The sequence below is a fragment of the Acartia tonsa genome, chromosome 13, assembly GCF_053477335.1.
Source record: "Acartia tonsa isolate MP-2025a chromosome 13, ASM5347733v1, whole genome shotgun sequence".
Classification (NCBI taxonomy): Eukaryota; Metazoa; Arthropoda; class Copepoda; order Calanoida; family Acartiidae; genus Acartia; species Acartia tonsa.
This window is the reverse complement of record NC_137272.1, coordinates 5397521-5422364: the sequence shown is the minus strand read 5'-3', so window position 1 is coordinate 5422364 and position 24844 is coordinate 5397521. Positions and strand designations below refer to the sequence as shown.

The following is a 24844-nucleotide window of genomic DNA, read 5'->3' as shown; positions in this document are numbered from 1 at the left end:
AGATGCTAGCGGATGAGGCGCTAGTTTAGTAGGAAAGTGTTTTTACCCAGGGATCTAAAGGATAAGACAATGGCCGATAAATTGATGTACATCCCCAATGATGATACAACATTACCAACTGTAGATTAACATTAGTGGTTATAACGTTTGAACACTCAACTTAATAAGCGAACCAAAAAAATTTAGTAAAGTCCCTAAATTTGTTAAGCTAACGAATGAGAAAACATTATTATAAAACTTTGGGGACTAGTGTAATAAACAGCCCATGGTCCCCTTTCTCTCTCCCACTCTGGTTATTTCTGATGCCATATCATTTCCTACGTGTATTTGTAGTTTAAATGAATTTCAAATGAAGAAAATTTTACTTAAAACATGACAACTTAAAAGCCTCCATTGAAAATTTTATATGGTGGTTTGAAAAATACTTTTATATTAGATTTTCAATCCATTAAAAGTTGTGTAAAGTAAATAAAGGGTTTGGGGTATAAGTTTCATTTTCCCCAATATATAGATTTTCTCAATTTTTCCTTTTCTCAAAATATATCATAATATTCTAAAATGTTTTGATTATAATCAAAAAGTTTGCGGATTTTTACTTTTCCCCAAACATTTAAACTTTTACTGATTTTTGGGCCATTAATTATTTTTAGCAGAAAGTTTGGAAAATTTTCTGACTTTTAGCAGCGAGAGAAAATTGTTCTGAGATGGGTTAGGCATGGTGAAATTACAGAGAAAAGTTAAATTTAGAATGTAAATAAGATAGTTTACATATTTCTTGGGTTTTAAATACTTATTTATAAACCATATACATGACTTTGAAGCGTGATTGATAGACAGATGGACTTACAAAAGTACGTTTACAATATATGTGCAGGAAAATAGAAATTTTCAATGAAAATTTCAGCTGTTTATCTTTAATAGCATATGAGAAATAATATTTTATCCATAGTGTTAAGAGCTGACTGACGGAAAGGTGTATTTTAGACTATCATAGTTAAAAATTAATCTTAATAAAACTTTTATTTATCTATCAAACATTGCTTTGAAGTCAAACTGTCTATTATTAACTACCCTAATAAAAATAACTTCATGATTATTCTCATTTCAATGTTCTATGAAAAAGTAAGTGTTGTAAAGCAAACAAGATCCTTAAAAGTGGATAAACAATTTTGACAGACCATTCTTCTTATAAGATAGACAGATAAATAGATAGACACAGATAAATACAAAGAAAATCATTTTGACATTCTATGACAGACAATATATGTTGATTATAAAAGGAAAATACAATTAAATGATTAATCCTCTTAAATAAAGTAGTAAGGTTTTTTGTCTGTAGCTTAAGATTTAAATCACTACTGAACTGATTGAGTTCTTTATTTTATGGAAGCTTATTATATGTACAGGGATGGTTTTAGGCTATTTTTATATCCCCTATCAACCTCTTTGTGTACAGAGCCCCCTAGAGGCTAGAGGCGAAGCCGCTAGTATTATATAAAGTAGTAAGGTTTTTGTCTTAAACTTAAGACTTCAATAAATATTTAATGGATTGAGTTCTCCATTTTAGGATTCGGATGGTTTTAGGCTAATTTTCTACTTTCCTAACTTCAAATTTGATGATGCTAGCTTGGGGAATCCTCCTATAGGAATAAAATTCCAATACCAATATATTGGATTGATAGAGAGAATGATAGAAAGATAATTTGCTACTTTTAAATAATTGAGGTGCATTAAATTTAATGAGATGAGAGTAACTTTTGCGGGGTAAAGTGCAAAAGAGTCAAGATTCTGGGATAAAGGGACCTGACAATTACCACTTACGGATAAGGCTGCTGTTTATGACACTGTAACAAAAGTCTCAATAACTAATGGGATCTAATCTCATTCTCTCCATCTATACAATCACCCGGGGTATTAGATTAAGAAACAACCAACTCTTTAATTGCAAGACCTTTGTCTGGAATTCCTAACTGAGCAGTGTGCATGGTAATGAGTTGCACCTGTGTAAGGCCACGGCATTTACTCTACTATAACTTCTAACATCGTGCATCTGACAAAGCAGCATTAAAAACACTTTTAACGTCTGTATTTATAATGCAGTGTTCGAATATGGAAAAAAATATATTTTTTTAGGCTGCTGATATTTTTGTAATAGTAATATATGTTTATCAGACGTATGTGAAAGTTTTTGTGATTTATATGCATGTAGCTACTTATGGATTTTTTCATCCTAGTTATTTTATGCAACATAATGATAAGTATTATAGTTATTCTCATTACTTACTCTTATGGATGGACAGGCAAACATACCTAATATTAATAGCTGAACTTCTAAATTCCAACCTGAAGATTTCTTTACCCCTGATCATGGAGTGCACTGCTTTCATAAAAACTTTTATAACTTCAATTTGTTAAAATTCTTACACACAACAGTTTGCAAGATTGGTTGGATTTGACCAATAGCAACCCCCCCCCTTCCCACCTCTTGCCATTACTTTTATAATTTTAAAACTTTCATCAGCATCATGTAATAACCAGAGATCTGGGCTCGGCAGCAGCGCCTCAACCGCGCATAAGCCTTAAATTTAAACCCGAATATGTGCGGGAAAATGTTTAGGCACAGATTTAGACATCCAGCTGAATTTAAAAGTAATAATATAACAATTTTACTGAGGCTTACATGTTGCTGACGCGAGGTTGCCAAGCCCTGCCAGAGATAATTAAGGGATAAGGAAATGGACAATAAATTGATATACATCCTCAATGATAATTAACTTAACTCTTAGGTAGATTTTGCTAATTTGTTGAAAAGTTTAAACATTTTAATAAAAGTCTAAAAGGTAAAACAATCAATACAAATTCGAAATTTTGAAGATTACTAAAAATATTGGGGAGGTTGAAATGTGGATTACTAGCTATTAGAGGGAATTTATAGTTTACCAAAATTTCCAATTAGCCCCCAATTTAGTTTCATTTCGTTTTCCTTATGTAATCTTCTTTAGATTTGAAAAAAAAATTAGATTAGTTATTAGCTTGATAATAACTAAAAATTATAATAATATGGAAGAAGTAGAGTACTTTTTGGATTTTTATATTATCATTTCCAGTATGACTTTGAAACCAACTGATATCCAGTTGATTAAAACCGGTTTTTAGCCATACTGATGAATTAAGTATAGCATCATATTCAAGTCAATTTTCAATAAATAATATGAAACATCATAAAACTTAATAAATATTTAGATTTTTCTTTTTTTTCAGAATATTTTATAAAACAAAATGGCTACAGCCTTCCGGCCAGGAGTACCTGGGGTCTCTGATAAAAATACTTCCATACTCAGTGGGCCTAGGGTATGTATACACATAGATAGATAGATACAGGGGCTAGGGAATGCCTGTCTGACCAATAACTCTAGTAAAGTCACAAAACCTCTTGGTGTTTTTAAGATTTACAAAGGTGCAACTATTAACCAAATCGACTTATTGTAAATCATATTGATAGATAGATAGATAGACCATAAGTACCTGGGGTCTTTGATAAAAATACTTCAAAATAACAAAATCAGCTTATTGTAAATTTAGTTGGCGTATCGATAGATAGATAGATAGAAAAATAGATAGATAGATAGATAGATAGAAACAATGAATGTTGCATCTTCTGTCTAATTATTCGGAAATGCTCTTTCAGCATTTGTTTATCAATTCAGAGAAAGTACTTGTGCAGAGTAATATACAAGAGTAGAATAGAGTTTTATTAGAGTTTTTGTAGAGTACTTGTGCAGAGTAATATACAAGTAGAATAGAGTTGTTTACTAGAGTATTTGTAGAGTACTTGTGCAGAGTAATATACAAGTAGAATAGAGTTGTTTACTAGAGTATTTGTAGAGTACTTGTGCAGAGTAATATACAAGTAGAATAGAGTTGTTTACTAGAGTATTTGTAGAGTACTTGTGCAGAGTAATATACAAGTAGAATAGAGTTGTTTACTAGAGTATTTGTAGAGTACTTGTGCAGAGTAATATACAAGTAGAATAGAGTTGTTTACTAGAGTATTTGTAGAGTACTTGTGCAGAGTAATATACAAGTAGAATAGAGTTGTTTACTAGAGTATTTGTAGAGTACTTGTGCAGAGTAATATACAAGAGTATAGTAGAGTTTGTACAAAATATTTTGTTGTAATAAGTTGTATTCCTTTTTTTAAAGCACAGCTTTTCTATATTTAGGGTGAGTCTGTCCTTCCAGTAACGGTTAGCTCTGTAAATTAACTAAGGCATGTTATAATCGTTGTATTTACTTCAAACATTGCATGATGAGTTCTTAAGCAGTTAGATATAATTTAGAAAGTGTAGCAACTCTATAATCGTTACCAAAAACGTCCACATTTCCATTTTTAGAGGCCTCAATGAGAAAAACTGTTTGGTAAGAGTAAATAAATACTTTTATCGTATTCCTTCGAATCTGGTGGATAAGAACCAGTTCTCATCCATACGAAAAAAACTATGTCTAGCATCGTATTATATCCAGCTTTCTACGAATATAAAAATGTACAATCATAAGATTTAAACCAGTTTTTTTAGCCCGCGCCTTCGGCACCTCGGGGCTCAAAAAACTGGTTTTAATCTTATAATTGTACATTCTATATCTATTTATAATGCGATGCGAGAAATAACTTTTCCGATTAATCTAGATAATATTGTCTATTGTCTAAAAGGTCTAAATAGGTAGAGAAGAAGAGTAAATACGTGCATTTTAAGATAAGTTATTCTTTATTGGTCAGTCCAGGGATACAGGGATGAGACAAAACTTTTAATATTAAAGAAATAGATTATTATATCAATACTTTATTTTTAAATATATTGTTAAAAAACATAAAGACAGGATATTTGTTATTAATTAACTAACGTTTAGACTAGATTATAGAGATGCGTAATATTTAAAAGAATATGTGGTTATTAGGAGATAATGTAATTTTCACCTGCATTCACCTAACGTCCCAGTGAAGAGGGGGGGTAAAGGGGTGTTTAACCCCCTTCAAACTTTGAAAAACATTATTTTAACCCCCCTTAGTGGGGACTATATCTCTTCAGAAGGAAGAAGGTGGCAATCGTTCGGGACTAAACTAAATTAAAGGATCTGTACATCCTTTAACGGAATGTCTTGCTTTCTAAAGATAAGTCATATCATTATTGAGATGTTTGGTTTTGTCTTTCTAGTATAAGTAATAAGTATAGATAGTCAAAATAAAAGGGTAGGGCACTGGAGGATATGATAAGATTTATCCAAACTAGCATGAACTAAATTATACCCTTTATGTGAAGGTCTGAAAAATTAAGAGGTGAATATAAGGAGATATTTGTTTGTTTGTCTTTATATAAGTAGATGTAAATGGACGAACAAAATAGAATCCTCTCAAATTTGAATAAACTAAATTGTACATGTCTAAAAAATTAACGGGGGGGGGAATGTTAATGAGAAACTATAAATAAAACTACCAAAGACAGGATTGCAAGTATTTTAGGCGAGGACTAATACCTTTTCATGGTGTATTAAAGATAATGACTCACAGGCTTTTTTTAGGGGGGTGCAAAATGTAAGAGGTTGCGGTGATTCAACTTAGGCTAGTGAAAACTCACTTTTTGGATGTGAATTTACTTGAAGAATTTGGAGGAGTTTAAGAGGCTTTGAAGGGGTTTTAACCCCCCCCCCCCCTCTTTTGCACGTCCTTGATATAGAAGATATGCAAATAATGTACGCACATCTATACATCTATGCAAATAACATTATTACACAATACAACAAAACAAGGACAATAATGGCTGTAAGTAGTGCAGCAATAACAAGCAAACGATGTACTGCACACATTTATAGAAAATAACATTATTTCATAACCATAAGGAAAAAGGATAAGAGGATGAGTACTCACCCCTTTTTCATGGTAAAATACTACTTCCCCATCCCTAAATTTAGAAGCAGACGAAAATCAAAAGCCGCCCAGGGCTTTTTTTAAGTCAATCATAAATAATAATGTGAATAAAAAGAAAAGCGATATTTAGCAAACAGCCGTGGGCGGTCAGAATCAGCTGAATGTTCATTATGAAAAATATTTCCCCCTATTTTCTTCAAAAGATTTTTGAAAATACAATTTTTTCTGTCCAACAATGCTATTAAATATTCACAAAACCTACTGGGCTACATCTATAGAGTAGATTGGATAATTGTATATATATATTATGTCAGTTCTGATAAAACTAGAATAATGATGGATAGAAATTAGAAATGTCATATCTAGAATAAACATAATGGAAATAATACTTACAGAATAAGACAAAGGACTAGGGAATGCCAATCTGGCCAACAATTCTAGGAAATATTCACGAAACCTATTAGGGTACATCTATAGAGAAGATACGATAATTTTTATCTATTATGTCAGTTCTGATAAAACTAGAATAATGATAGATAGATATTAGAAATGACATATCTAGAATAGATATAATGGAAATAATATTTACATAATAAAACAAAGGTTTTCTTGGTTTTCTCAATCGGCAGTTTTGTTAGAAGGTGATTTATTGAGATATGTCTTTTAGCTAAAAGAATCTTCACAACAAATTTCAGTTACTCTTTTTTGATAACACCCAAGAAGTTAATGTTCTCCAGAATATTACAGATAGACCGGCAGACAAAGAAATACTAGGTTCTTAGGGGCTTGGATCCCCCGACTTTTCAGTCTTCTTTTTATAGGTTGGGGGCAGGGAAGTCCAAACTTTTCAAAAAAAAAATTTGGGGGGGGTTAAAAAACTGAAGAAATTTATTTATTTTTCAGGGGGGGGTTATCTTTATATAATAGAGGCAAGGACGTCCAAGCTTTTTTATTTTGGGTGGGGGGGGGGAGAATTAAAAAGCAAAAATTTTGTGGAAGCCAAAATCATTTAGGAGGAGGGAGATAATCACCCCTTTACCCCTCTCCTCTCTTTGTACGACCCTGGTTGGGGGGAGGGGGGATTCTTTGCTCTCAAATGGAAAACATGAACCAAACAAATAATCTGTGCTAACGAGAAGTAAACAATTATGTAATTGTAATGTCATAATTACTTACATTTTTGAAAGAAGCGTAGCTACTCTACAACTGGGGTAAGTCCGTCCGTATGTATGTTAGGGTATGAAAAGTAGCAAGATTTGTCTAATAGTCTAATAGTCACAAACCTCTATCTCTATCTCTTTCTTTTTCTCTATCTCTCTCTTTTTCTCTATCTCTGTCTTTCCATCTTTAATCAAATATATTGTTATTATATAAAAATTCAAAATTTTTAACAAATTAACTAAGTCTATCAATTACGTACGAAAACGTACAAAAAGAATAAAAGAACGAACGGACGAATGGACGAAATAGAAGGCTTAGGTATTTTTGTAATAAAGGAAAAAAAGGTTAAAAGGGATAAAAAAAATTGTTTGTAAAAACATAAACATGTCTAAGAATTCTGGATCTGGTTTAAGAAGCAAAGCTTCTCCATAAATAATCATGTACTTACCTAACTCGGCAAAAGCCTATTACTCTCACGTCAGGTCCAACAACCAAGGATAACTGAATCACCTGGGGGTATTAGTTTAAGCAAAACAAAATAGACTACCAACTCTTTGATTGCACGACTTTTGTTTGGAAGTCCAAACTGTGCATGGCTGGAACCATTTTTGACATCTTTAGTTATGACGCGTTTTTAAGCTGAAATTCGAAAGTAATATTATCAATATGCACATAATCTACGTTTATTCTAAACATGTTTAATATTTCAATTAGTCTGATTCATAGGGTGACAAGGAATAATGTAGCATACCTACAAAAATTAAAGTTTAAAAATGTATATTATAGCAGTTTGACAACCAATTCATGATGCAGCTTTTCTTATACATATGTCTGTCCTGCTTGTTTATTGAATTTTATTATTTGTGGAGCTTCGCTTTTGTGGATAATATAATCCTTCTATTTGATTGTGCATGGTGTACAAGTACAAGTGAGAAAAACTCAGGGATTTTAAGGGATAAGACAATGGACGATAAATAATGTGCAATGATGATAAACAAGATTACCCATAATGTTAAAATTATTGGTTAAAAAGTGTTGACACTTCTAGTTTGAACTAACCAATCAGGATTTTACTAAAGTACCCAACGTTTGAAAGCCAATGAATTTTCATTCCAATGTCTTCTCCCTCCATGGGATAACATCAATCAGACAATAATAATACCAATCAGTAACTACATTAGGATCACATAGATAGTTGGATAGATAGATGGATAGATGAATAGATAGATGGATAGATTGATGAATAGATATATGGATAGATAGATAGATGGATATATATAGATAGATAGATAGATGGATAGATAGATGAATAGATAGATGGATAGATAGATGGATAGATAGATGGATAAATAGATGGATAGATAGATGGATAGATAGATAGATAGATATATGGATAGATTGATGAATAGATATATGGATAGATAGATAGATAGATAGATATATGGATATGGGTGGGTAGATAGAAGGATAGATAGATAGATGGATAGATAAATAGATAGATAGATATATAGATAGATGGATAGATAAATGGATAGATAAATGGATAGATACATGGATAGATACATGGATAGATACATGGATAGATAGAAGAAAAGATAGATAGATATTCAAATAGAAAGAAAGATGGATAGATAGATTCCAATATAAAGTAAAGTTCAAACGTTTCAAAATAAAAATAATCTACAGAAGGGGTAATTTTGTGTATTAAAAATGGGGAATGTACAATGTACATTAATATATCCGTCATTGTCTTATCCCTTTAGATCCCTGCTTATTTATACAAAAAAAATATATATATACAGACAATCAGTAATTATATTATGTGCACTGTCTTGCTTGTAGCAAAGATACTCTACTCTGAGAATTATAGAAATTGCCCCCGGAAACGTAAATGAAAATTATAGAAAGAAGAACCATAGATTAATTTATGTCCCCATTTATGATAAACAAAATTACCCTTCTTTACATTAAAAAAAATTGACATTGCTAGTTTGAATTATAAAATCAAGATTTGATAAAAGTACTCAAAATTTTTCATCTTACGAATGAGAAGGGTTCTTCGGGAACCTATGTAATATACAGTCTAAGTCCCTCCCATCCCCATTAAATCACAAAAAATATATCTTCCTAATATATAGAACTATATTCTGTATTCAGAACTTAATTACAGTTTACTGTTATTATTTTATCCAATAATAGTGGCAACGCGTCTAGAAGCGTCTAGGGAAACTTATTTTCTTTTGTGGGGGGGGGGGGAGGTAATTTACTATTGCGAATGTGAGGAAATCCTTCCCCAAAATTTTAGAAAACCTTCCCTGGATATATAAGAAGCTTCACTGCAAAGGAGAACCATATCGGTTCAGCGGTTAGCAAGATCTTTCGATACAGACAAAAAGGCGTACTACTTTATAATATTTACTAGCGGCTACGCCCCTAGAGGCCTCTAGGGGCACATGAGGAGAGAGTCAAATTTAATATACCAATTTCTTATTTTAAATTTTTAAAGGAAAAGTAAAAAAAAATTGGGAGGGAGGGATTTTTTATTTTTTGGGGGGGTTGGGGGTGTCTCACCCCCTTAAAAAATAGTTATAAACCTTCCCGGGAACTATGAGAAGCTACCCTGTTAAGGAGAACCCGATCGGTTCAGCGATTAGTGAGATCCTTCGGTACAGATACACACACAGACAAACAAACATCCTGTTACTTTAGTATAAGGATATAATAGGATAATATTTTGTTATAACTTCGCTATCTATAAACATATTTGTTTTTGTTGTTATATAATGTGCAATTGTTTATGCGTGTACACAAATAAATAAATAAAATATTATTATTTGTTTATTGAATATGATTTTTCCTCAAACATTCAGCTTTTTAGGTACATATATATATATTTTATAAAGGCTTTTGCATGCATGGATTCTCAGGGACCCAAAGGGATAAGACAATGAACGATAAATTGATACACATCCCCAATGATGATTAATAAAATTAGATAAAAATAATGGCTGAAAAGTTTTGACATTACTTGTTTAGCAACCAACTAATATAAATTCGATAATAGTTATTTCTTTCATCGTATTATAAACGGCTTTCCGCGGATATAGAATGTACAATTATAAGATTAAAACCAGTTTTTGTACATTTTTATATTCGTAGAAAGCTGGATATAATACGATGCTAGACATAGTTGTTTCGTATGGATGAGAACCGGTTCCTATCCACCGGATTCGAATAAATACGAGAATAGTTATTTCTCGTATCGTATTATAAACGGCTTTCCGCGGATATAGAATGTACAATTATAAGATTAAAACTAGTTTTTTTAGCCCCGAGGTGCCGGAGTACATTTCTATATTCGTAGAAAACTGGATATAATACGATGCTAGACATAGTTTTTTCGTATGGATGAGAACCGGTTCCTATCCACCGGATTCGAATAAATACGAGAAAATTACTTAAAGTTTTCTAGCCAACGGTTAATACAACAGTTAAAAACTTTGGGTACCAGTATAATTAATGACTACTCCCTCCCTGATTTAGTTGTAGCCTATGGATGCTAAAAATATGTATTTTCAATCTAAGAATTTTAAATATGGTGCTTATTTGAAAAGCTTTCCTATAATGGTGATATAAACCGGTTCAGTGATTTAGTTAGTTAGAACTTAACAATCAGATTATGATGCTGTGAGTATTGGTGCAAAAAATATGACGTAACAAAAAAATAGCCAATAATGAGAGGCCACTATAAATTTTACCATTGGTCAATACCGGCCTCTCATTGGCTATTTTTTTTGTTACGTCATATTTTTTGCACCAATACTCACAGCATCTCAGATTATTAATTGTATGTTAGTCATGTGAACCTTAAACAAAAAAAATCAGCCGTTTATCTAAATTGGCAGCAGATTCATTGTTCATTTATAATTTTCAGCATTACCGATAGACAGACGGTCCAGGTAAAATAAATACTGGATGCTTATTGGTATAAGAAATTTTTACAAGAAAATTGAGCCGTCTATCTTGAATAGGAGCCGAATAAATAACATATAACCTCAAAGAAACAGTTTATAGTACCTAATAAAAATGAGGGCATACAATTAAAATGACAAATGATTTGACAGTATACATTTTACCATTGGTCAATTACAATGTATACTGACCTATCATTGGTCATTTGTATTGTATAACGTTATTTTTTATAAGACACTTTAAACTGCTTCCTCTTAAAAGTAGCTAACATATTATTTTTATATTTTAGATTGACTGTACAGAAGACATGCATTTATCAGCCATAATTCTTACAGTTCTAGGTAACCTTTTTTTTTGATAGCGCAACTACTCTATAACAAGGATATTACAATACAACTACCATATTAAATGACGCTATTTACTAGTATTTTTTTTTAAAAATTGACTTTAAAGTATCATTTTAGATTAAATTAGGTAAAATTTACAAAATAATTTAGAAGCTCGTTATAGTGCCTATAAAAAAAGATGACGTCATACAATACAAATGACCAATGATACCCCAAAATACAGATTAAATTACCAATCACCAATTTTCATTGACTAATGGTAGGCTAGTATGACGTCATTCTTTTTATAGGCACGCACCATAAAAAGCTATAGTAAATTAACAGTGTGTTCGTCAAATGCTTTGTTAATATCAAGGTGACATTAATTACATTTTATTTTAAAAGATTGTCAATAGAATTTTAATACAGCTAAAACATATAAAAATCATATGTATTCATCCCATAAGGTATTTTGTTTCGTATGTTGTATGTTTATTAGGTCTTATGTCCAATAGTTCTTATTTAAATGTGTTTTTTGTCCAGTAGTTTTTATTTCCATTAGGTCCTGTGTCCATTAAATCGAATTTCACATACACCTGCACTATTAATACCTAAAATTTTGGCAAAGTTTTAAAATTATTTCATAAATATTTTTTTTGCAGGGGGTGCTGGTGTAGTGATGAACTTTCTATTTGTTATGATAATTCTGGTTAAAAGACCTCTAGAACGGTGAGACATTTTTTCCAGGGATCTAAAGAGAGACAGTGGTTGATAAATTCTGTACATTAAAATTATTGGTTGAAACGTTTGAACACTCATCCTATAATAAACCAACTAATCAAAATTCACTAAAGTCCCAAAAGATGTAAAACCGACGAATAAGAAAACGTAATCATAAACTTTGAGGACTAGTGTAATAAACAGCCCATAGTCCGCTGTCTCTCTACATTTTTTATTAATTTTGTTTTACATCATCTCGTATGGGCGAGGCTGCTCTGTTAATGTCACTTAAAAATCAAGTCCAACAACCAACCTTTGGGGGGGTATTAGATAACACACAACCAACCTTTTATTGCAAGTCCTTTGTCTGCAAGCCGTAACTGTGCAATGTAATGAGTTTTGCCTGTTTATAGACCATGACATTCTTTTACTATTTAATGTAGCGCATCTGACATAGCAGCAGTGTGTACAGTTTTTAATGACTCTATTATGACACGGTGTCTCTCTGTATCTCCCTGAATTACTAATACCAATACTGCTAAATGGTCTTTAAATAGCTTCTGGCGTCTAAAGTCAATTTCATGCACGACCCTGAAGTGACGTAAGTACATGCAGCCATACAATTATTAGAGAGTAGATACGCTACTAAAACAATGATAATACCAGGAATCTAAAGGGACAATGCAATGGCCGTTAAATTGATGCAATTCCCCAATGATATACACAAAATTACCCCTTCTGTAGATTAAAATTAGTGACTAAAACACTTAAAGAATCAACCAATGAAAATTCACAAAAGTCCCCAAAGTTGAAAGCCAACAAATAGGAAAGCGTTATTATAAAAGTTTGGGTACTAGTGTATTAAACAGCCTATTGTCCCTCTCTCTCTCTCTTAATAATCCATGGTTTTGTATTCATAATTTATTTTATGTATTGTGTACTGCACCTAAAGAAGAATATTTTATATTATTATTTTGTTTTATTAATTTATTTTATGTATTGTGTACTGCACCTAAAGTAGAATATTTTATATTATTTATTATTGATGCAAACAGTCTGTGTTATTTCTTTTTTTATTCTAGTGGCTCTGACCCTAGCCTTTAGGGGGAATACAATTGGTTAAACTATGTTCTAACTGGATCATTCAAGCCGTTTATGAGATCTGGTTTTTTTATTACAAATAAGAATAATTTGGGGAAGTGTTTTTTAAGAAGCTATATCTCTTTGGGGGTTGGAGGTACCCTTCCCCAAAATAGTTAAAACTTTCCATGGAAAACCAATTATATTCAAGCAATTAGCGAGATCTTATGCTACAAACGGACACACAGTTAATTTCATTTTAGGGTATAATTTCTTATTATTTTATAGTTTTGTTTCTATAATTAAATAATTTTCTCACAAATTTCAAAATTCGCAATAAAAGTTGTGAATTTTTTTAATCAGAGAGGGGAGAATGGGTTGTTTATTACACTAGTCCCCAAAATTTTACAATAACGTTTTCTTATTTTTTATTGTTGGTTTATTAAGTTGAGTGTTCAAGGTTTTAACCAGTAATCTTAATCTACAGAAGGGGTAATTGTCTGTATCATCATAAGCCATTGTCTTATCCCTTTTGATCCCTGCATAAATGTAGTTGTTATTTATCCCTGATTATAATGATGTTTTGCGGAATAGATTTGCAGTCCGGAAATAATTCTAACATCATCATTTGGTAACATCTCTTTTATTGGTGGATGAACCACATTTTAACCCTCCCCCTTAATTGTAATCTTTTTTTATATATCACTAGCAGCTCCGCCTTGGAAGCCTCTAGTGGCATTTTAAAGGGGAAAGGAAGACCCACCTGCCCCCCCCCCCCGTTTTCAATTTAAAATCTTAAAGATAAACGTAAAAATAGTCATTTTTTCAAAAATATGGTTATAAACCTTCCCTGGATCTATAAGATACTACACAGTAAAGGAGAACCGTTTAGCGGTTAATGAGATCCTTCGCAACATTACTAAAAGGTTACTACTTTATATGATAGGATAATTGTTAAGCTTGTATTAGTTTTGGTTAATAAGGTGAGCATAGAAGGGTTTTGGAGGGTTAATTTTTCGTTTTTTTGTTTATTACTTTAGGCTAGGTTATGTTAGGTACTGGGTAGCCCTGCAGGATTAGAGCCCCCCGCAGCGGTTAATATAGAAAACTATTCCTTCACCTCCCCTAATTTTAATAATAAAGGGGGTTATAATTACTCATTTGGTAAAAGGACAAAGTGTCTCAAAAAATCTGCCATGTAACGTCATAATAATGAGGGAGATTAGAGGAGAAGTGGGAAAGAAAACCCTTTAAAAATGTGGATAATCCCTCATTTTTATGACGTCACATGGCTGATTTTTAGACACTTTGTCCAGTTACCTCATTTTGCAATGTGGGAAACCCCCGGCAAGCTCTATTAGTGGCTAGAAACAAGTTTGGTTTAGGTTGTTTGGGTGGGGGAGAGGGGGGTATGAATGATCCACTGTACGGTTAGAGGGATGTTACACATGTCATTTATCATTATCATTGGAATGTTTTTGTTGTTTTTCATCCGAAATTGTTTTTTTTTCTGGTTTATCTATCTATCCATTAATCTATCTATCCATTTATCTATCTATCCATTTATCTATCAATGATTTATCTATCTATCTATTCATTTAACTATGCATTTATATATCTATCCATTTATCTCTCTATCCATTTATCTATCCATTCATTTATCTATCTATCCATTTATCTATCAATGATTTATCTATCTATCTATTCATTTAACTATGTATATATATATTTATACATTCATCTATTCATTAATTTATCTATCTATTAACTTATTTATCTATACATTTACTTTTTATAAATTTAACTATCCATTTATCTATCAATGTAGCTCTTTATAGAGCCTATAAAAAATAGCGTTATACAATACAAAGGACCTATTCACAGACTAAATTAGCAATGGAAGGTCAGTATACATTTTCATTGACTAATAGTAGGCCAATATTACGTCATTCTTGATAGGCACTATCTATCTATTTATCTATCTATTTACTGTCTATTAATTTAACTAATTGTTTGTCTATCTATCCATTTATATATCTATCATTTATCTACCTATCCATTTACCATCTATCCAGTGTTTCATATATCTATTAATTTATCTATCTATATATCAATTCATCTATCTGTTTGTCTATCTATCAATCTATCTATTCACCGCCTTAAAAAGAGTGTTTTAATTTGTTGTAAAAAATGCATTTAGTTTGACAGCGTTGTAAATTTTCCTACCACTAATATAAACAAGGATGATAATATCCACAAGTAGCCTGGTCCTATATTTAGTTATAAATTTCCCTACCACTAATATAAACAAGGATGATAATATCCACAAGTAGCCTGGTCCTATATTTAGTTATAAATTTCCCTACCACTAATATAAACAAGGATGATAATATCCACAAGTAGCCTGGTCCTATATTTAGTTATAAATTTCCCTACCACTAATATAAACAAGGATGATAATATCCACAAGTAGCCTGGTCCTATATTTAGTTATAAATTTCCCTACCACTAATATAAACAAGGATGATAATATCCACAAGTAGCCTGGTCCTATATTTAGTTATAAATTTCCCTACCACTAATATAAACAAGGATGATAATATCCACAAGTAGCCTGGTCCTATATTTAGTTATAAATTTCCCTACCACTAATATAAACAAGGATGATAATATCCACAAGTAGCCTGGTCCTATATTTAGTTATAAATTTCCCTACCACTAATATAAACAAGGATGATAATATCCACAAGTAGCCTGGTCCTATATTTAGTTATAAATTTCCCTACCACTAATATAAACAAGGATGATAATATCCACAAGTAGCCTGGTCCTATATTTAGTTATAAATTTCCCTACTACTAATATAAACAAGGATGATAATATCCACAAGTAGCCTGGTCCTATATTTAGTTATAAATTTCCCTACCACTAATATAAACAAGGATGATAATATCCACAAGTAGCCTGGCCCTGTATTTAGTTATAAATTTCCCTACCACTAATATAAACAAGGATGATAATATCCACAAGTAGCCTGGCCCTATATTTAGTTATAAATTCCCTACCACAAATATAAACAAGGATGATAATATCCACAAATAGCCTGGCCCTATATTTAGTTATAAATTTCCCTACCACTAATATAAACAAGGATGATAATATCCACAAATAGCCTGGCCCTATATTTATTAATTTCCTTACCACTAATATAAAGAAGGATGACAATATTCACAAGTAGCCTGGTCCTATATTTAGTTATAAATTTCCCTACCACTAATATAAACAAGGATGATAATAACCACAAATAGCCTGGCCCTATATTTATTAATTTCCTTACCACTAATATAAAGAAGGATGACAATATTCACAAGTAGCCTGGTCCTATATTTAGTTATAAATTTCCCTACCACTAATATAAACAAGGATGATAATAACCACAAATAGCCTGGCCCTATATTTATTAATTTCCTTACCACTAATATAAAGAAGGATGACAATATTCACAAGTAGCCTGGTCCTATATTTAGTTATAAATTTCCCTACCACTAATATAAACAAGGATGATAATAACCACAAATAGCCTGGCCCTATATTTATTAATTTCCTTACCACTAATATAAAGAAGGATGACAATATTCACAAGTAGCCTGGTCCTATATTTAGTTATAAATTTCCCTACCACTAATATAAACAAGGATGATAATAACCACAAATAGCCTGGCCCTATATTTATTAATTTCCTTACCACTAATATAAAGAAGGATGACAATATTCACAAGTAGCCTGGTCCTATATTTAGTTATAAATTTCCCTACCACTAATATAAACAAGGATGATAATAACCACAAATAGCCTGGCCCTATATTTAGTTATAACTTCCCTACCACTAATATATACAAGGATAATAATATTCACAAGTAGCATGGCTCTATATTTAGTTATAAATTTCCCTACCACTAATATAAACAAGGATGATAATATCCACAAATAGCCTGGCCCTATATTTATTAATTTCCTTACCACTAATATAAAGAAGGATGACAATATTCACAAGTAGCCTGGTCCTATATTTAGTTATAAATTTCCCTACCACTAATATAAACAAGGATGATAATATCCACAAATAGCCTGGCCCTATATTTATTAATTTCCTTACCACTAATATAAAGAAGGATGACAATATTCACAAGTAGCCTGGTCCTATATTTAGTTATAAATTTCCCTACCACTAATATAAACAAGGATGATAATAACCACAAATAGCCTGGCCCTATATTTATTAATTTCCTTACCACTAATATAAAGAAGGATGACAATATTCACAAGTAGCCTGGTCCTATATTTAGTTATAAATTTCCCTACCACTAATATAAACAAGGATGATAATAACCACAAATAGCCTGGCCCTATATTTATTAATTTCCTTACCACTAATATAAAGAAGGATGACAATATTCACAAGTAGCCTGGTCCTATATTTAGTTATAAATTTCCCTACCACTAATATAAACAAGGATGATAATAACCACAAATAGCCTGGCCCTATATTTAGTTATAACTTCCCTACCACTAATATAAACAAGGATGATAATAACCACAAATAGCCTGGCCCTATATTTAGTTATAACTTCCCTACCACTAATATATACAAGGATAATAATATTCACAAGTAGCATGGCTCTATATTTAGTTATAAATTTCCCCACCACTAAAATAAAATACTAACAAAGCTAAGTAAGAATATTGAATTTTAACTAACATACTTACTTCATTTATACTGAAATACAGACGTACTGAAATGCCCTTTTTATAGATTAACTACGCTAAAAACAAGTTTACAAGCTTTTAGGGAAGTTTAGTATAAGTTATGAGATATGACCCAAAAGAAAAAATAACTCCTCCCCCCAAATAAAAAAAAGGTTACGTTGCGGAAAAAGCACCTAGATGCTTGGGGTGAAGCTGTGTGTTCTTATATAAAATTTTAAAAGAAACTATTTAAATATTTATGGCAGAGAAGAGCAGTTTATGGAAATTTACTTTCAACAGAAAGTAGACCAAACCATGAAGGGGATTATTAAACAAGTCCCCAAAATTTTATAATATCGTTTTCTTATTCGTTAGCTGAACAACTTTGAAGACTTTGAAATTTTATTATTTGGATGATTAAGTTGTTTGTTCAAACGTTACAACCACTAATTATAATCTACAGAAGGGGTAAATTTGTGTATCATCATTGAAGATGTACATTAATTGATCAGCCATTGTCTTATTCCTTAAAGGCCCTGCATTAAATTGCTCTAAGACAGGATTCTTAATATTGTCAATGGTATACTTACTTATCCTAGGAATCAATATTTCAAAAAATCAAGTGTTGAGGAACATAATATCATATAATAGATTGTTGTCAAAAAAAAAGCTAAAAATTCATAAATTTTAAAACAGACGTACGGACTTTATAGTTACTATTATAGAAATGCTATGATTTCTGAATGTTGAATATCCGACGGACATACAGACGGACGGACTGACAGACAGTAATATTTGACATAATATCATTTGACATAAATTCATTTCACATAAAACATTTGGCATAAAATCACTTCACATAAAGGTACATTTGACATAAAAACATTTGCCATTAAGGTACAATTCACATAAAAACGTTTCACATAAAGGTACATTTGACATAAAGGTACATTTAACATAAAGGTACATTTGACATAAAAGTACACTTGGCATAAAACGTTTCACATAAAGATACATTTCAAAGTATACCCGAGGTTGTCATTTTTTTCCCCGAGCATGGCAACCGGTGAACAGAATCTCAGTTCTGCACCACAAGCCTTGCACGACTGAAGTTCCCATTTCTATACAGTCATATTTATATGAAAATATTTTTAGAAGATTTTTGAATTTTTTTTTGAAGATTTTCCCCAAGGTAATTTTGCTTTCTTTTAATAATAATTAAAAATTTCTAAAATCTTCAAAAAAAAAAATTCAAAAATCTTCTAAAAATATTTTCATATAAATATGACTGTATAGACATGGGAACTTCAGTCGTGCAAGGCTTGTGGTGCAGAACTGAGATTCTGTTCACCGGTTGCCATGCTCGGGGAAAAAATAATACTAGGAAATAAATGAGATACCAGGGAAAAAAATGACTACCTCAGGGAGAAAAAAAGAATATTTACATCCACTATTTAAGGGGTTATTTATATGGGAATGTACCTTTATGTCAAATGTACCTTTATGTCAAGTGTACCTTTATGTGAGATGTACCTTTATGTCAAATGTACCTTTATGTCAAGTGTACCTTTATGCTAAATGTACCTTTATGTCAAGTGTACCTTTATGTGAAATGTACCTTTATGTCAAGTGTACCTTAATGTGAAATGTACCTTTATGCCAAATGTACCTTTATGTGAAATGATTTTATGTAAAACGTTTTTATGTCAAATGTACCTTTATGTCAAATGAGTTTATGTCAAATGATACTTTATGTGAAACGTTTTATGTGAAATGAATTTATGTGAAGTGATTTTATGTCAAATATTACTGATCCGACAGACAGAACAACTCTCAATGTAGAAAAGCCTGTGATATGGAGGGGGTTTAGTGGTCCACACGTCGGTATGGGGGGTTATACCAAGTTTATTTCTCGCATCAATCCAAAAACAAATATTTATTTCACGTCGGGTAGAAAATCAAAAAACAAATTATATTTTACTCTGGAATGTTAAGAAATAAGACAATAGAAGATAAATTGGTGTACACCCCCAATGTTGTTTTTTATAAACAATATTTCCCCTTCAATGGCTTAAATTGTTTGTTGAAATGTTTTGCTATTGCTAGTTTGAGCCAATAAAGCGCCCAAAGTTTTTGATTCAACGAATGAGAGAACGTGATAATTAAACTTTGGGTACTAGTATAATTTACTGTCTATTGTTCCCTCTCTTCCTGCTTTGACTAGGGTTTTCATTAATAGCTTCATTTGATGACTTTAAGTTTTAATGGTGTCCTCATTTTAAATGATCATTTTAAGTATTTTTGTTGTTGATTATAATATTACGTTTTTTCTTACATTCTTAAACAAATATTTTTTTTCTCGTATTCATTCGAATCCGGTGGATAGGAACCGGTTCTCATCCATACGAAAAAACCATGTCTAGCATCGTATTATATCCAGCTTTCTACGAATATAAAAATGTACAATCATAAGATTAAAACCAGTTTTTTTAGCCGGTGCCTTTGGCACCTCGGGGCTAAAAAAACTAGTTTTAATCTTATAACTGTACATTTTATATCCGCGGAAAGCCGTTTATAATACGATGCGAGAAATAACTATTACTAATTTTTCAAAGTTGTTTGCCTTAAGCAATATTTAAGTGGGAGTGGTCATAAATAGTGTAAAACCTATTCTAGTCAACGTCTGTTTACGAGATCATTTGAGACACATACTAACAACTTTCTACTTCATTTAAAAGATATGCCATGGGGGTGTGGTGGGAGGAGTATATAAGTTCCACTAGGGGCTTGTAGGAAAAATGACGGGGCTAATTAATAAGAAAGGTTAGATAGGACAAAGATAATTTCATTCAGTAATAATAACCAGAGAGAGAGAGAGGGGGGGGACAATGGGTTGTTTATTACACTAGTCCCCAAAGTTTTATAACAACGTTTTCTTATTCTTTGGCTTATCAACTTTGGGGACTTTATTGAGTTTCGATTGGTTGTTTCTTAAAGTTAAGTTTTCAAACGTTTCAATCGCCAATTGTAATGTACAGAAGGGGTAATTTTGTGTATCATCATGGGGGATGTACACTAATCTATCGGCCATTGTCTTATCCCTTTAGATCCCTGAATAATAACAACAAACAGCATACTCTTTGTTTTATAATTCAATTATTTAACAAGAGCCCAAAATATTGGGCTTATTTAATTTTGACAAACTTTATTAGTTTTGTTTATTTTGTTCATTAAACAAGAACAATTATGTTCAGTCACTCGCAGATATTTTAAAAGATAAATATTTAGAAATAGTCTAACACTCATAGACAATAAATATCATGATACGTTAACACTGTGTTATATGTACAAAGATATAAAAGTAAAAGGATCCGTGTATACTAAAAGATCTTGCTTACCGCTGAACCGATTTGGGTCTCCTTTACAGTGTAGCTACTCAAGGTTTTTAACTATTTTGGAAAGATGCCGTTAGCCCCCTCCCCAAAAAAAATATCTAAGAAAAATAATAATATTTAAATACAATTACATTAAATAAGGCAAAAATTTTCTTTAGAATAAGATATTTCATTTAGTTTTTGTTTGCTTTGTAAATAATCTGTCAACCTTTTACTTTTTTCTACTATATCTTGTATTCCGTGGAAACATAAACAGCACTAGCTGAATTAAAACTTTTTTCAGTAATGTTAACTAATACAATCTTAACACTATATATGTTATGTTTATGAAATTATTTATTATTTAGAGATTGGCAAAAACATATTTAAAATATTGTATTATGATTTTGACGATTCTATATTTTTTTCGAGAAGTGATGTCACACTCCTATTTATCACTTGAAAATGAGTTTAAAACATGAAAAGAACAAAGGGATCTTAACCCATTAATGACAATAGGGTCTTAAACGACGCACAAATTCAAACCTATACTATCACTCTATTTTTTAATCCTGTCCTTTTTAAATGTTTGTAAATAACTGAATAGAGCTTCAAGTTTTGTCCTCTACATTGCTTGGCCTCTCACTTAATTCGATGGCCAGATGAAATCATATTTTCATGGCAGAGGTGGAAAAAATAGGAAAAAATTTCCACACCAGGTCTAACTTTTTTCTTTTAAAGAATTAAAACATACTTTTTTATAATTAATTATAGCATTTGTTATATATTTTTAGTTTCTGCTAAGTTTTCTTTAATTTTAGTTAGTTTACATACTTTTTTTTGATAAATTGTTGTGCGTCGTATTCGACGCATTCGGACTAATCATTTTAGCCATTGCGTCCTTTTTGACCTTATAGGACTAATCATTTTAGGATTTTACTGTATAATCTCCTAGAATGTACTAGTTGCTACGCCCCTAACCTTTAGGACGTGTTGGGGATGTCAGGAAAATAGCCTAAAACCATCCCAAGGTATTTATAAAGCTTCCCTGATAAGTAAAACCAATTCAGACCTTCAATTTCTGTAATCTTTGGCTTGAGCCAAAAAACCTTACTACTTTATAGTATGGAATACAAACAAGCAGCGGCTACGCCCCTAGAGGCATCTAGGGCCCCTTAGATTGCAGGGGGAGTCAAATCCCCTCTTTCAATTACAATTTTTTTAAGAAAAAGTTTTTTTTTTTTATTTTGTTTTTTTTTATTTTCTAGGGATGATTTCTCTTAAGGGATGGTGGTGGTACCCTCCTTCAAAATAGTTATAAACCTTACCAGGACCTAGTAGAAGCTACCATGTAACGGAGCACCATATAGGTTCAGTGGTTAGCAAGGTCCTTTGGTACACACACAAAGACATACAATAACATGTTACTTTATTTTAAGAATATAAAAGTAGTAGCGCAGATAATCTACAACTAGGGTCTGTCTAGCTGTACGTCCACCTGTCTGTATTTCCATAATTGCATCCAAATAAATAATAGCTACCTTACAACTAGGGAATGTATGTATGTCTGTCTATATATCCAAAATTACAACCAAAGACTGTAAATATGTTTATACTTCCGTAATTTTTATTGCAGCCTAGCTGTTAATATATTCATAAAAATAGCGCAAATACTCTACAATTATGGTCTGTACATCCGTCCGCCTGTATATATATAATTGCATCCAAATAATTAACAACTACGCTACAACTAAGAAATGTATTGGTTAGGGATCTAAAATAGTAAGTCAATGGCCGATAAATTGATGTACTTTCTCAGGGATATTATACCATAAAATCTTTCTGTAGATTACATTTGGTTGAAACATTTGGACACTTAATAAACCAACCAATCAAAATACAAATACAATTCCCCACAGTTGGTAAGACAACAAATAAGAAAAAGTTATTATAAAACTTTAAGGATTAACAGGGACTGGGGGGGGGGGGTTGAGGGATTGTCATGTATTGGGTTGTTCAATATAATTGTCGACAAAATCATATTTCTTTGCTAAACATTGTAATAAAGTGAAAGGGTATCTATCTGTGTATCTGCTTAACTGATATGCTTCTTTTTTTTCTTTGTAGCTTCTCATAGGTACTAGGAAGGTTTACAACTATTTTTGGGGAGGTTACCTCCACCCTCCAAAGAGAAATCGCCCCTTGAAAAAGACCCCCCAACACAAGAAAAAATAGAATTAACTTAATGAAATTAATTCTTTTTAAATAAAAAATATTGTTGTTGAATTCAATGACCTCTCCCCATCTCAAGTGCTCCTAAAGGCCTCTAGGGGCGTAGCCACTAGTACTAAATAATTATATTCTGAATTGTTTCATACAGACGAATGGACGTACAGACAGGCACTGATTGTAGAGTATCTGTGTTATGTATCCTTTTAATAAAGTAACAGGATATACTTTCTACATGTGTCTGTGTGTTGTGTACCAAGGGATCTCACTAACCACTGAACCGATATGGTTCTCCTTTACATGGTAGCTTCTCATAGAACCTGGTAAGGTTTATAAATATTTTGGGGGAGAGTACCACCACCCTCCAAAGAGAAATCGCCACTTAAAAAAGACCCCCAACACAAGAAAAAATAGAATGAACTTAATGAAATTAATTCTTTTTAAATCTAAAATAAAAAAATATTGTTGTAGAATTCAATGACCTCTCCCCATCTCAAGTGCCCCTAAAGGCCTCTAGGGGCGTAGCCACTAGTACCAAATAATTATATTCTGAGCTCGATCTTTAAATCGTTTATAGGTGATTTAAACCGGGGCGATTCATTTGGCGCACCATCAAATTATTAATATCAATCTTTAAATCGAATTTGCATGGGCGATTTGAATCGGGCAGTGGCGCGGGCCCGGCGCGGCAACGCCACTCACCGAGTGGCATTGCCGGTTTAAATCGGGGTGATTTATTTAATAAATAAATATTTTTTTTTAATTACTTTAATATTTTATTGCAAAACTATTGTGAAAACATTTTTATAGTTATTTTTAAAATAAATTATATATTAATGTTTTATATAAAATACCATGCTGACACGGAATTTTACATAAAATGCCTTACTGACATGGCTTATGTAATAAAGTATGTAATCTTTTAAATATCAATGTTTTATAGGCGCGCTGTGGCTAACCACCAGCGCACCTACAAATCACCTCTGAATCGCCCCGATTCAGCGCACTATAAAAACGATTTAAAGATCCAGCTCTGAATTGTTTTATACAGACGAATGGACGTACAGACAGACACTGATTGTAGAGTATCTGTGTTATGTATCCTTTTAATAAAGTAACAGGATCTAAATACATTCTACATACATGTGTCTGTGTGTACTAAGGGATCTCACTAACCACTGAACCGATATGGTTCTCCTTTACATTTTAGCTTCTCATAGGACAGGGTAAGGTTTATAACTATTTTGGGGGAGAGTACCACAACCGCTCTAGAAGAAATCACCCCTAGAAAATAATAAACCCCTCTCATTATT

The 24844-nt window shown here is 31.8% G+C and overlaps 1 protein-coding gene across 1 annotated transcript in view; it reads left to right on the top strand.

Moving 5' to 3' along the window:
- Positions 1-3259: 3259 nt before the first annotated feature.
- The window catches only part of LOC145304534 (histamine H2 receptor-like), a 64713-nt gene continuing 43128 nt past the window's right edge, over positions 3260-24844 (top strand). Inside the window, exons 1-3 of the mRNA XM_080146439.1 lie at positions 3260-3351; positions 11346-11397; positions 12045-12111. Coding sequence (XP_080002565.1) covers positions 3280-3351; positions 11346-11397; positions 12045-12111 — 191 coding nt within the window. The 5' untranslated portion in view covers positions 3260-3279. The remainder of the gene's footprint in view (positions 3352-11345; positions 11398-12044; positions 12112-24844) is intronic.